The sequence below is a fragment of the Drosophila mojavensis genome, unplaced genomic scaffold, assembly GCF_018153725.1.
Source record: "Drosophila mojavensis isolate 15081-1352.22 unplaced genomic scaffold, ASM1815372v1 contig_80, whole genome shotgun sequence".
NCBI classification, from domain to species: Eukaryota; Metazoa; Arthropoda; class Insecta; order Diptera; family Drosophilidae; genus Drosophila; species Drosophila mojavensis.
The window spans coordinates 1,245,180-1,257,843 of record NW_025318906.1 but is presented as its reverse complement, the minus strand read 5'-3'; the positions used below and the strand labels follow the sequence as shown (position 1 = coordinate 1,257,843).

At 39.9% G+C, this 12,664-nt stretch overlaps 2 protein-coding genes across 8 annotated transcripts in view; one reads left to right on the top strand and one right to left on the bottom strand.

Annotated features, from left to right (window-relative positions):
• The window catches only part of LOC6578347 (calcium and integrin-binding family member 2), a 38,460-nt gene that overhangs the window by 5,054 nt on the left and 20,742 nt on the right, over nt 1-12,664 (top strand). For 2 of the 3 annotated variants that reach the window (XM_044010509.1, XM_002004224.4), the window contains one exon: nt 350-887. The exons of the other annotated variant lie outside the window; for it this stretch is intronic. In XM_044010509.1, coding sequence (XP_043866444.1) covers nt 350-567 — 218 coding nt within the window. In that variant the 3' untranslated portion in view covers nt 568-887. Of the gene's footprint in view, nt 1-349; nt 888-12,664 lie in introns of those variants that run through there. 3 annotated transcript variants of the gene reach the window in all.
• LOC6578346 (homeobox protein orthopedia) overlaps nt 3,736-12,664 on the bottom strand; it is a 29,529-nt gene continuing 20,600 nt past the window's right edge. For 3 of the 5 annotated variants that reach the window (XM_032730262.2, XM_044010504.1, XM_044010507.1), the window contains 4 exons: nt 5,237-5,441; nt 5,020-5,133; nt 4,387-4,553; nt 3,736-4,310 (listed from right to left, as the gene is read on the bottom strand). In XM_032730262.2, the coding sequence (XP_032586153.1) occupies nt 3,897-4,310; nt 4,387-4,553; nt 5,020-5,133; nt 5,237-5,441 (900 nt within the window). In that variant the 3' untranslated portion in view covers nt 3,736-3,896. The remainder of the gene's footprint in view (nt 4,311-4,386; nt 4,554-5,019; nt 5,134-5,236; nt 5,442-12,664) is intronic. The other 2 variants (XM_044010505.1, XM_044010506.1) reach the window with 1 other exon arrangement.

Below are 12,664 nucleotides of genomic sequence, written 5' to 3'. Positions count from 1 at the left end.
TGAGCGAGTATACGCCAGCAACCACACTACACTACACCTCTCGCTCACTCCAACACACACACTCAGAGATGCGGATACACAAAATTGTTAAACCCTCTTTATAGTTTCCGAGAGGGTATACGAAAGGGGAATACATATACAAACATAAAGGGTCTGCACCTTGAGCATCTCACAAAACTAATATACTCCGATTGCACTCATCGCGAATGAGTATGCCTGGTATACCAGAAGGAGCATTCGCACACCTACTGTCTCTCTCTCTCTCTCTCGTTCTCTCTTTCTCTTGCACACAATTTGCATAGTTGTTTGCACACATCTTACTTATGTCTGTCTGCTGATGACTTTGCAGATTTCGATCAGGATGGTTTCATTGGGCACGCCGACCTGATGTCCTGCCTGACGACGATGACCAAGAACGAGCTCAGTCCCGAGGAGCATCAACAGATTGCCGACAAGGTAATCGAGGAAGCGGACGTCGATGGCGATGGCAAGCTGTCCATATTGGAGTTCGAGCATGTCATCTTGCGGGCGCCAGACTTTCTATCCACCTTCCACATACGCATCTAGATGTTGCAAGTTGCTATTGCTGCAGTTGTTGTTGCTGTTGCAAGTTGTTGTTGTTGTCTGCCACATCACATAAAAATGCCATCAGCGTGATTAAGTCTCGGCCAACCCGGGATCCAGGATCTGGCCAATTGTCGTGACAATGTGCATGTCAAATGTCACCCAGCTGCAGTTGTTATAAAATTTATAAGCCAACTATGTGTGTGCGTGAGGTGTGTGTGTGTGTGTCATGAGGTGCACGTCAGCGATACCCTATAATGTAAACATATATTAATGCCTGAAGTAATAAAGTTGCTTAAACCTAGAAATTATATCTATTTACATACATATATACATACAAGGTACTCAAAGGCTATTACAAGGCTTAAATGTGGACGCACTAGATACCCTGTAAAGTAAAAATATATTTATTAAATAAGAACATCAAGTTATAATGATTAAATATATACATATGAACTACCCCAAAAAAAGGGTAATACTTATGACTGACAATTAAGCACTTTGGGCTGCAGAGATACCCTGTAGAGAGTGATATTAATGGAAATCGTATTAGAAGACAAAAGGCTTCTTCAAATTATAAATGTATTATTTATTTGAAAGTGGAAATTAAATGGAAATAATCTGGATTATGAACGTGCAAGATACCCTGCAAAAGAGATCTAAAATTTAAAGCAAATGCTCCAATAAAATGGAATAATCAACGTAAGCCATGACAGCAACAAATTGGGGCGATTAGCCATAGAGGCGATGTTAATTAGAAATAATAAATATGTCTATGAAAGTGTCGTGGCCATAAGTGAGATACCCTGTAATACTGATTAACAACAGCAAGCGCTTTGAATATAATATAAAATCAATAAGATTAGTCAGGCTTTAAAGTTAGAAATTTTAGTTATCAAAATGTAAGTTTGAGAAAATCAAAGTAACAGGGCGCGTGAGATACCCTGTAAATGTTAATGCCTTTGATAACCATAGGTAAAAGCTGAGAAGCATATATTATAAGCACGCTAGATGCCCTGTAAGACATATGAAAGTTTAAATAAACTAAAACCATCCGTAGACCTTCATTGCAATATACCACACAGCAATGGGCATTATACAGGGTATATGGCAGATGCAACCACAGCGGCCGTAAACATGCAATGAAACTGTTACTGTTGTTGTCGTCGTTGTTGTTGTTGTCGTTGTTGTTGCTGCTGTCTCTGCAGTTAACCTCAATAATGGAAAGCAGTCAATGGCATGAAATGGAGATTTGGACAACAGCAGAGGTCACATACGTGCATGTGTTTGTGTGTGCGCCCCTCTCCCTCTCTCTCTCTCTCTCTATGTGTGTGTACGCGCGTTGTCAAAGTTTTATCAATTTGCCAGTTTGAGCTTAAAGTAGTTTGTGGCAAAATGAAACGCGTGCTGAACTGTTCTCATATCCTGGAGCCTATTGGAAGTGGCTTAAGGGTATATCGTTTTTAAAAATGTGTATGCAACAGAGAGACAAAAGGTATGAGAGTATACGTACATATATTTGAGGGTATATATATGCTCTTGAGTAGAATCAATAGAAAGGTGTTAGACCTAAAAATTTTACATCTCAGTTGAAATATGTATGTCACATGATATTTATTTCAGCACTTCTGTATTTTCATTCTGAATTTTAATCACATTTCAGGGTATCTGCTAGTCATGCACTGCGGATTAGAACAGCCTCAGTTTTTCCTCTGTCCCACAATTATTGTAATTGGTGTTTTTTTCTTGATTCTTGTTTTATTTTTATGCAATTGGCAGTTAACGGTAAACCGATTGAGACCGTTAGCTAATTGCATTCACAGCATATTAATGGAATGTCATATGGCCGGACTTATATGCGAGGGTGGTCTGTGTAATTGCTTGACTAATACGGAACAAAATAAATTGATCAAAGGCTTGTTCTACCTCTTTGGATAACTCTCTCTCTCTCTTTCTCTCTCTCTCTCTCTCTCTTACTCTCTCTCTCTCTCTCTCTTACTCTCTCTCTCTCTCTCTCTCTCTCTGTTGCATATAAGTATATCAGAAATGAAACGGATCAATAGGGACAAGTTTTCAGGCCATCATATATCCATATCTCAGCTAATTAAATTGCATATCGAATACTTGTGAAACCACCCTCGTCAACAGGATCACAAATTCGCTTGTTACACGCAAATCAGTTTTTATTTTATTTCGACTGTTATTTAAATCACGTTCAATTCGCATTTTAATTTAGTTAAGTTTTAGTTCTCTATTCAATAATACGCATAATTTTACATACAATGTCTTTTACATATATAGTTTATATATTTTTTCATATATATATGTATATATATATAAATTGTTTTTTTTTTCTTATTTTTTTGTTGTCTTAAACATTAGAAGAAAGTCTATTACAAGTATTCCATAATTGTATTTATTTTATTATTTATATTTATATATCTATTAATGGACTCGTATTACGTATCATTCCAAAAATTAAACCATTTGGCTGTCATCTAAATTGTTTACTTTAGTTAATTGTGCATGTAAAACTGTACGCTTTGACTGACATTGAACTACATACATATATACATATATGTATGAATGTAAGAATATATATTATAGTTTACTATTGCATTTCGATCTAAACCATAAGCAGGGTATACAGAGCTCTATAGCTAGATGAACTAAAACAGTGAAATTTTGGATGCTATACACAAAAACAACAACACTTAAGTTTACAACTACTAAGCTTAACATCTATATAAGATATACATATATAAGACATATATATATAAGTATATATGTATAGTTGTATAGTTTGTATATATATATTATATATAAAGCAAAAATTATTGTGAGCCTTAAAGTTCGCGTATCTTGTTTTTTTTACATTTCATTTCGTATACTTTATGTATTTCATTAAAATTTTATTTTCATTTTTTTTTTTTCATATATATTTTTTTCTAATAATTAATTCGTTGAGCTCTACTTTTTTAAATATTTTTATATTTTGCTGCTTAATTCAATATTTTCAAAATACATTTAGTGGGTAAATATGTTTAAATTAGCTCAAGTTTCTCTCTCGTATACATTCGTTATAGTCTTTTTAATTTTAATATATTTATTTATAATTATTTTTATTATTATTATTATTATTATTTTTTTTTTTTTTTTTTTTCAATTTAAAACAAAAACACAAAAACGAAATTGTACAATTGGCTTTGAAAACTCTTTCGCTTGGCTCTCAAACTGTCGGTGTGTGGGTGCGTACAGTCGCTTCAAAAGTCGTGCGTGCCGCAATTGGAAAAACCGTAATCCGAAAAGCTTTCAAAGCTCTTCAACAAATTTCAGTAGACCGAATTATGATGCTCGTAGTTGTTGTGTGCGGCCGCTGCGTGGTGTAAATACGAGGGTATTGCCGTTGCATTTAGTTCCGATGCGCGCCGCCGCAGCGCTGCAATGCTGTGACCACGCCAAACATCCTCGTCGGTGGCGCCATCTGGCGACTGCATGGCCTGATGGCAGTGCGGCAGCAAATTTGAGCTATCCTGTTGCTGTTGCTGCTGCTGTTGTTGTTGCTGCTGCTGTTGCTGTTGTTGATGTTGTTGTTGTTGCTGCTGCTGCTGCTGTTGCTGTGTTGGTGTACCCGACTGCTGTTGGTGTGTGAGACTCTGTTGGTGTGCTTGCTGTTGTTGCTGTTGCTGCTGTTGTTGCTGTGGTTGGTGTGACTGCTGCTGCTGCTGCTGCTGTTGGTGAAGTGGCTGTGGAATAGGAATACAGAGTGTTAAGTTTAACAGCGCTGTTAGCTGGTGCTTGGTTTGTGTCTTCGCTACTTACCATTGCCTCGTTGTTGAGTTCATTTTGATTGGGCTGCGCTGCCAGCGGCGGCGGCGGCGTCACCGACGAACAGCTGTTCATGTTGGGCGGTGTTGTGGCGCTCGGGGAGCCGCCCGGCCCACAGCTCACCCCCCCGCCCACACCATGCTGATACATCATCGAGTCGCCTGTGCAGGTGGGAAAGAGTCGAAACGAGTTCAATTAATGCCTGAAAATTGTAACACTACGGAACAAAAAACCTGTCTCCAAAAACCTAATTAGCACACCTATACGAAAACAAACAAAACTCAAAATTCAAGCAGAAGCAGAGCTAAAAATCATGCCTGCAGGCCATATCTGATAAATTAAGCGGCTGCCTGTTAATTGAGCCAGCAAATAAGTCGAAAAGGAAAAAATGCGTCAAGAGCTCTATAAATTAAACGTATGTGGCTTTTATTTACTTAACAAATTTATTTAAACAAAATGAAGAAGACGAGCAAGAAGAAGCGAGTTCAAAGAAATGAAAATTCGTGTTTTGACAATTTGTGAACAACATACAAAAACAAGGAGAAAAAAAAATGTCAAATGGAAAGTTTTTTTTTTTTTTTTTTTTTATTCATGTGATTTTAATTAGGGGTAGAGGGTTGCACCTACCCAAAGCATTCAAGCCATAGTGCTGATAGGTGCCGGCACCCAGAGCTGAGCCCATGTTTATGCCCGAATTGAGGCCGCTGTTCAGCGAAGTCGTTTGATTCAGCTGACCAAAGCCTTGGCATCACAATTTATACACGCACATATAAATAGCAGTTGGTTAGTCATCGAGTTAGTTAGTTAGAGCGGCTCCACTATCCTTCAGCTAGTGCTCACTCACCTGCCGTCATGGGGTTGACGCCCACGCTCCAGCGATCCCCGCCGAACATCCCGGTGCCGCAGAGGCCATCGCTCATGGCAATGTTTGTGATGTTCGCCCCGAACGGCGGCAGCCCGTGCGACGGCAGCAGAGCGCCTGGCGTGCGGAACACATTCGTGGTCTTCTTGCGCTTCTTCCACTTGGCGCGACGGTTCTGGAACCAGACCTGAAATTGAGAGAACATTCAGTTTAATGAAGTTTGCCTAGGGGTGGATGTTGGAGTAGAGACTTGAATAATGCCTCAAAATCTTGAGTGAGCTGATGAAAGGGGAATGGAATATAAGAAATTAGAGGGAATATTAGACTAAGAAAGAGAGCGAGAGAGAGAGAGAGTGTGTGATTGAGTGCTGAGCTAGTAGAGATCATGATTTTGTTACTCTAAGACTATTTCAGACAAACTCTTTACTGACTTTAAACAGAAGTGCTGGTTAATGATATTTTTGTAATGAAATTTCTTTGATTTACTTAGATAAGCTTAAGTACAGAGTAGTTTAACTATGCCTGCAAAATTTTTAAAAATTATAAACTCTTTTCCTTATTTTTAGATTTTTGGAAAGAAAAACGAAATTGAAAATGAAGAGACGAGAGTGAACCTCTCTATTGTCGCTTATCAAATAAACAGCATATAATCACCTAAGCAACCAATATACTCCTTTTGCACACTTAACAGCGTATCATTAAATAAAAAGGAAAACTTATTCAATTCCATTTTCAAGCTTTGACTCAATGCAAGCACAGCCAATTAAAGACACGGCCAGGTGAGGTTAAAGCCTTAAGAACGCCGCGCACACATATGTAAATATGTTTGTAGCCTGTGTGTGTGTGTGTGTGTGTGTACATGTGTTGTCTGCTTGTTAAGCGACTTCTCTTACATGGTCTTAATCGAGATCAATTACCGTCGTGACAGTCAAAACATGTCTCGACTCACACACACCTACTCGCACACACACACACACACATTCACAGATGTGCATAAATTGCGTATGTAAATTCTTTATCTCCATATAGAAGAAGCAAATTATTTGGCAGCTGCCAACGCGCAGCCCCAACGCATCTTTCTGGTCAGCCGAAATGCTTTTGTCTTCCAGTCAGCTCTTGACTTACCCCAATGGGGGAGGTGTGGGTAGGGGCCTGGGTAGGCGTCATACACGTAGACAGCGGTCGAGGCCCATGTCGGATGTGTGTTTTCGAAAATTGGCATTTCCATATGCATAAGAATTAGACAGAGGCGAACGGAGGGGCGGAGAGGCGGAGAGACGGAGGCGGATAGAGAGACTAGCAAAGGCAGCGCTGTCTATAGACACATGTTGAGGTTTTGACATTTACAAGCAGCTGCACACACACACACACGAACACTAATACATACATATTGAAGCTGTTAGCTGGCTTGGAAAAAGTGTTGCCTACTTTTGAGCGCAGCGCAATTGCAGTTTTCCTTTTGTCACATTTTTTCTCGCTTTTTGAGCGAAACAAAATTCTGTTTTTCCACTGAAGAGCTGAGTGAATGACTTGTGACATGAAAACGATTTTTCCGCCGTGTTAAATGTATAAATATATATAAAAGACGGCGACATCATTCGCTGTTTTAGCCATCCACATCACGCGGCGGGTTGACAACTTAACCTGACTTAACCAATGCCTTGCTTTGTATGTGTGTGTGTGTGTGTGTGTGTGTGTCTGTCCGCATTTATTGGTTGAAATCTTGAGCTGTCAGCGAGTCGCGCTGTCGCCTGACAGTCAGCCGAAACAGGCAACAAACTAATGGCCAAGAAGAAGCACAAGCAACAAAAGGCAACACGGAAAAACTGTTAAGAACAGCAGGTCGCAGCTCGAATACCCTAAAGCATGTGAGCAACCGGGAAGGGGTATACCCCTTTGATGAGGATATGGTTATATTATGAATGAGAGTATAACTTAAAAAGGATTCATTAGAATTGCAGCAACTGCGAGCATCTCCTATAGCTGCTGCTATTTATATTTCTCTTTAAATATGCTTCTCTTCGAGCTGCAGTTCAAAGCTTGAATGGGAAATAGCCTATGTGCATACTCTATATAAGTATAAGTATTTTTTTTTTATATATAAATATCCACTTTGTTTTTCTTCTTTAAGCCAAACTTGAAACTGGGGAAATTCTTTTTGGAATTTATTTTTATTATTTTTTTTTTTTAAGCTAGGCAGATGTATCATATATCTATAAAAACTTATTGATTTTATTATTTTTGATTGTTTATATTATTTTTAATTGAGATTCGTTCGATATATCCACTTTTGTATGTTCCATGTACAGTAAAAAATGCCTAAATTGAATTGAAACTAAGACTGAAAGCTTAGGCTGAATTTTTATACTAGTCCAATAAGCAAAGCATGACTCAATGCCATATTTTCGAAGCGTGAGAAATAGGTGGAAAATGCTACCGAAAACCGCAATGAATTCTTAGAAATAGGCTCTCGCATTCAATGTATTCATATCAGCTCATTGTTACATGCCCACTCTCTAAAGGCATATAGCCCACGCTGCTTAAGGCGTATCAAAGGGCAGAGCCATAGCCCGAGCCAGAGCTACAGCCAGCTGCAGCTGAAGCTGAAGAAAAATGGCAAACTTTTGTGCAAAGTAACTTTGCTTGTAGCGCTGATGGTCCCCAGCGTATTTGTCATATGTCGGCCAGCAGGCAGTCAGGCAGGCAGACAGACAGCACACAGAGAGAGAGAGAGAGAGAGAGAGAGAGAGAGAGGGAAATAGCGCGAGAGAGTGACAGAGTGAGGTCGACACACAGCGGGAGCAATCAGACAACTATTTGGACAGCAGCGCCTGGGATCGACAGACGTTTCACTAAGTATGCTCGCAATGTTCCAACAGGGATTTCACTTCAGGGTTGTGCTGGCATTGGCTGCGACGGCGACGTTGACTGTGACGGCGACGTTGACTGTGACTGCGGCGTCGGCAGCGACGACCTTGACTTGTTTATGCTTTTTACGTGTTTATGCGTCGCTCTATTCATTAACTTTTAATTTAATAATTTAAGACAATGTCTGACAGTCTGGCTATCGCTCACTCGCTCGCTCGCACGCACGCTCCCTTGCGCCAGACTCTCTCTTGAACGTGCTGTGGCTGTCTGTCTCGCTCTCGCTTCTGCTTAGCTACAATTACATTTTGTTCGCTTCTTTTATTTTGCTTGCCAAATTCGCTTTGATTTCATTCTTTTTTATGTTTTGCTCGCTTGCCGTATGCTTCTTCCTGTGTGCGTGTGCGTGAGCGTTTGTTTGTGCTTGTCGGCGTGTGCGTGCGTTCTTTAAAGGCCTAGTCATTGCATAGCTATAGTCGCGCTGGCATACCTCTTAAATTGGCCTAACGTGCATGACGTGCCCCGGCACGCAAATAGGCGTTAAAATGTCGGTTAAACAAAACATTTATTTTTTATTATGCACAGCAACCCATATACACACACACACACACAGACACACACACACACATAAACGTGTAGGGTGTGTATAGACTCTGCATATGCCAGCATGTTATCACTCTCTATGCCAATTCCAGCCTTCTCGCACGCCCCGTGTCTCTGTCACTCACACTCACTCCCTATCTCGCTCTCGCTCCCACTCCCGCTCCTTCTCTTTGTTTGTTGACGCTCCTTTAGCCACGCTAAATTTGTATTTCAACGGTAATTTTTTAAGCTTCGCCCTTATGCATAAATTATCAGACGTGGAGTGTGTGTAAAAAAAAATTTAGGAGGGGGACGGGGCAGATGAGCATTTGCGCTTTGACTACCAATAAATAAGAGATTTGATTTATATAGCTTACGAAATAAAAAGTGAAACGAAAAAAGAGCTATAAAGGAGCTAAGTGAATGGTCTATAATATTTGATTTGTGTATCAATAATAAAAGAAAATAGGAAATAGAGGTCAGAGCGTAAGATTGATTTGTGTATTTAAATATACATATTTACATGAAAGTAAAGATGAGCTTATAAAATGTATTTTTCTTAAGGAAATAGAGCTCTGAGTTTAATTGACAAAGGTGAATTTACATAAATGCAAAACTCATTTCAAACTGAATTCCAAGAACTCAGATATTTTTCAAATGGAATTATGCAGAAAAACTGAAAATTTATCCTTTAAAATTTCATATAGTTTTTTTTTTGTACCATTATAAAATTTCAGCTCGATTGGAAAATTCTATACTTCCCCTATAAAAATGCACATACAAATTTGAAGTTTCTCTATAAATTTCACCAAGTTTTCACTTGAATTCATATTCAAAATTCTAAAAAAAAAAAAAGGAATAGTGCACTCCATTAGCATTTCTTGGCATGTTGTATTCCAATTCGAAATGCAATTTCAGCTGGCAAAGGACTTCAAATTGTAGTCACCCCAGCTCCAGCTGCAGCCCCAGTCCAATCTTTGAGCTACCTATTCAACCACCTCCAACCAGCCAACAAGCAAATGGAGCAGAACGTAATCAAAAGCCGAAGGCAAAACCAACAACAACAACAGCAAGAGCAAAAAGAGATTTCCAAAAAAGATTTTTCTGGCCATATGCTGCAAAGCAAAAGCATTTTCATGTTTGGACTTTTAATTTTCACTTGCGCCTGACAAACGGGCAAAAAAAGAGAAACAAAAAGACACCACCAGACAGACAAAAGGTGTGAGCACAACAACAACAACAACAACAATGAGATGAAGAAGAAGCATTACGAAAAACTGTTGCAAATAATAAATGAGTCAAGTTCATGAAAAAGCAATTTCTTGCGGCAGGCCACAAATATTAGCACCAGCAACAACAACAACAACCAGCAACAACAACAACCACACCCACATTGTGTTGATCCGGGCACACCCGAAAACGCACCCTTAGGGGGTTTCCAGAAGTCAGAAATTAAGTAGCTGCCAAATGACATGCTGCATCGCATCAGGGGGACGCTGGCAGTGAAACGAACCCAAATGGGCTAAACAAGTGATTTGCTTTGATTTTATGACTAGCGCCCTAACTGGATGACTGAGCTGCTCTGGCCTGGCCCGGTCTGGCCCGGTCTGGCCCGGTCTGGCCGGCTCTGACCTGGTGGTTGTTAAGGGGTCGTTGTCTACCAGTGTCAAAGACCCAATGGTATTTTTATTATGAAAGTGAACCTGTTTATAACTCGCTCCATATGATTGCCAGCCATTTATAATGGTAAATCCGTGTCTCAGCGCAGAGGGGGCCTCGTTATGCAACATTAATTGCGCATTATGGCTCATAAACAGCTGTCACACTATTCTAGGTGCAAATAACAGTTAGATGGCTTAGCTAGGCTGTTGATCAAGCTAGTTGCTGGTGTTTGTATAGAAATCTTATATTTAGAAATATGAATTGAGAGTGGCCCTGAACACAAATGAGCTTAGCCACGATTACATATCGAGGCTGTGTGGCTTAGACGCTAGATAGTGGGTTGCACTTTATCTGTTCTAAGGCAAGCGAGTCAAGTTTCAAATTACTAATATATTAACAGCTACATAGCATAATAATATATCTTTTGCATTCACATTTTAACAGTTGAATATAAAATACTTCATGGTTTAGCTATGTTAATGTTAGCAGAGCAGTAAAAGTAGACAATTCTATTTTTAGCTCATTCAAATGAAGCAAGCGCTGAAATGCAGACTTACTTAAGCAGCAGGTTGCAGGTTCAAATGCAGCAAACATTGAAAGCTTTTTTTTTTTTAATTTTCTGCAGCAGACATTGAAAGCTTTTCTCTGCATTGGAATTTTGTGGAAGTTCATGCTGTTATGTATTCCCTTTGTCAACAGAGCCTAGTTGTTGTCGGTGGCGCAGTGGTTAGGGTGTTGGCATGTGAGAGTGAGGGAGGGTGTAGTAAGCTAATTAATTAGACAGAGTTCAAACCTCGATTCAGGCTTTGGAAGGGGGAAGGAAGTTTTTTTTTTTTAGATTTTTTTATTTTTTTTTTGTTTATAAATTTTGTCTAATATCAATAAATTCACTTAGAAAAGTCTGAGGTATTAAAAGTAAGCAGGTGCTGTCTACAATGATTTGCTAGCTTTGCCAATTACATTCTAGGCAAAGCAAACTATTTGCCTTGGAAACCACGTTTAATTTCTCTTTGTAAACTATGCAAATAATTCTTATATTGATATGGAGAGGACTCTGTTTATAGATTTGTATTGTTTGCATATGGCAGACAGACAGCGAGTGGCAATTGCTGTACCTGCATTGTGGCACTCTCTCCATACATAGAAATGCACTTTGGCCACTTGAAAAAAGTCAATTTCAAAAATATCAATCACAATTGATAGCCAGAGAATCGCGTTGCCAACTATCGAAACACTAATAACGGCAACGGCAACGGCAACGGCAACAGCAGCTACAGCAACAACAATAGCAAAATGGTAAAATTGCAATCAAAATTCGATTAGCTGCAAAATGCAAATATTATTTATTAAGCCTGCAAATGTCATATATAGTTGGCCGGGAAAGGACAGGACGAACAGGACAGAAATGCAAAAGTGCCCCCAGCCCAACGACGATGCTTTCTCGCTGTGTATTAATAAACATTTGATTGGCAAACACAACGATGGAGCGAAAGAGAGAGGGAGATGGAGAGGTAGAGCGCGAGCAGGCAGCTAGAGCGAGTGAGCGGGAGAGCTAGAGCTTGCAATAATATTTGGCTTGTTTTTATTGACAATTTTTGCTGGTTAAGCGAGCAGTTGTGAACGCTTGTTTGTTATTGCTGCTGTTCTTTGCTGCATAATCAAAAATCAATTGGGCACGTTATTGCATTTTCTTTGAAGCTGAATTGTTCGCCGTGGCCTGGCAACCACATGAAATAAGCACTTGAAAAGGCAGGCAGCTCTCCTCTGCCAATGGCTTCGGATGATTGTATTCTGTTGCTTTTCGGTCTCCGTTTCTCTGATTTTACTTTGAAGTCCTTTTGCCACTTGTCGTTGGCTACGAGCAGCTTTTTATTGGATGGCCTGAGTGGTTTATGGAAATCGCTTTTCGGCCAATATCTTTTCATATAAAAATTGCGTATAAATTCATAAAGCGACTCAGTTGCTATTGGTGTTGTTGTTGTTGTTGTTGTTGCTGTTGCTGCTACTGTTGCTGCTGTTGTTGTTATTGCACACAAATGGAGTCGATTTATTTTATGTTATCCTTTAAATCCTGCTTTACGAGCCAGCGCCCAGCGACACTTGCTGCGACCTGCCACCCAACCAACCCAATCAGCCACCCACTCAGCCTCCCACCCAGCCGAACAGGCAGCCAAACAGCTTTGCTTCGCTTTGCTGTGCTTTGCTTTGCTTTATCCAACCCGCCTGCCTGCTGCTGCTACACTATGTCTGTCCCACTCTCTCGCACACGCTTGCCCCCCAACACGGTTTGGTGGTTGCTCT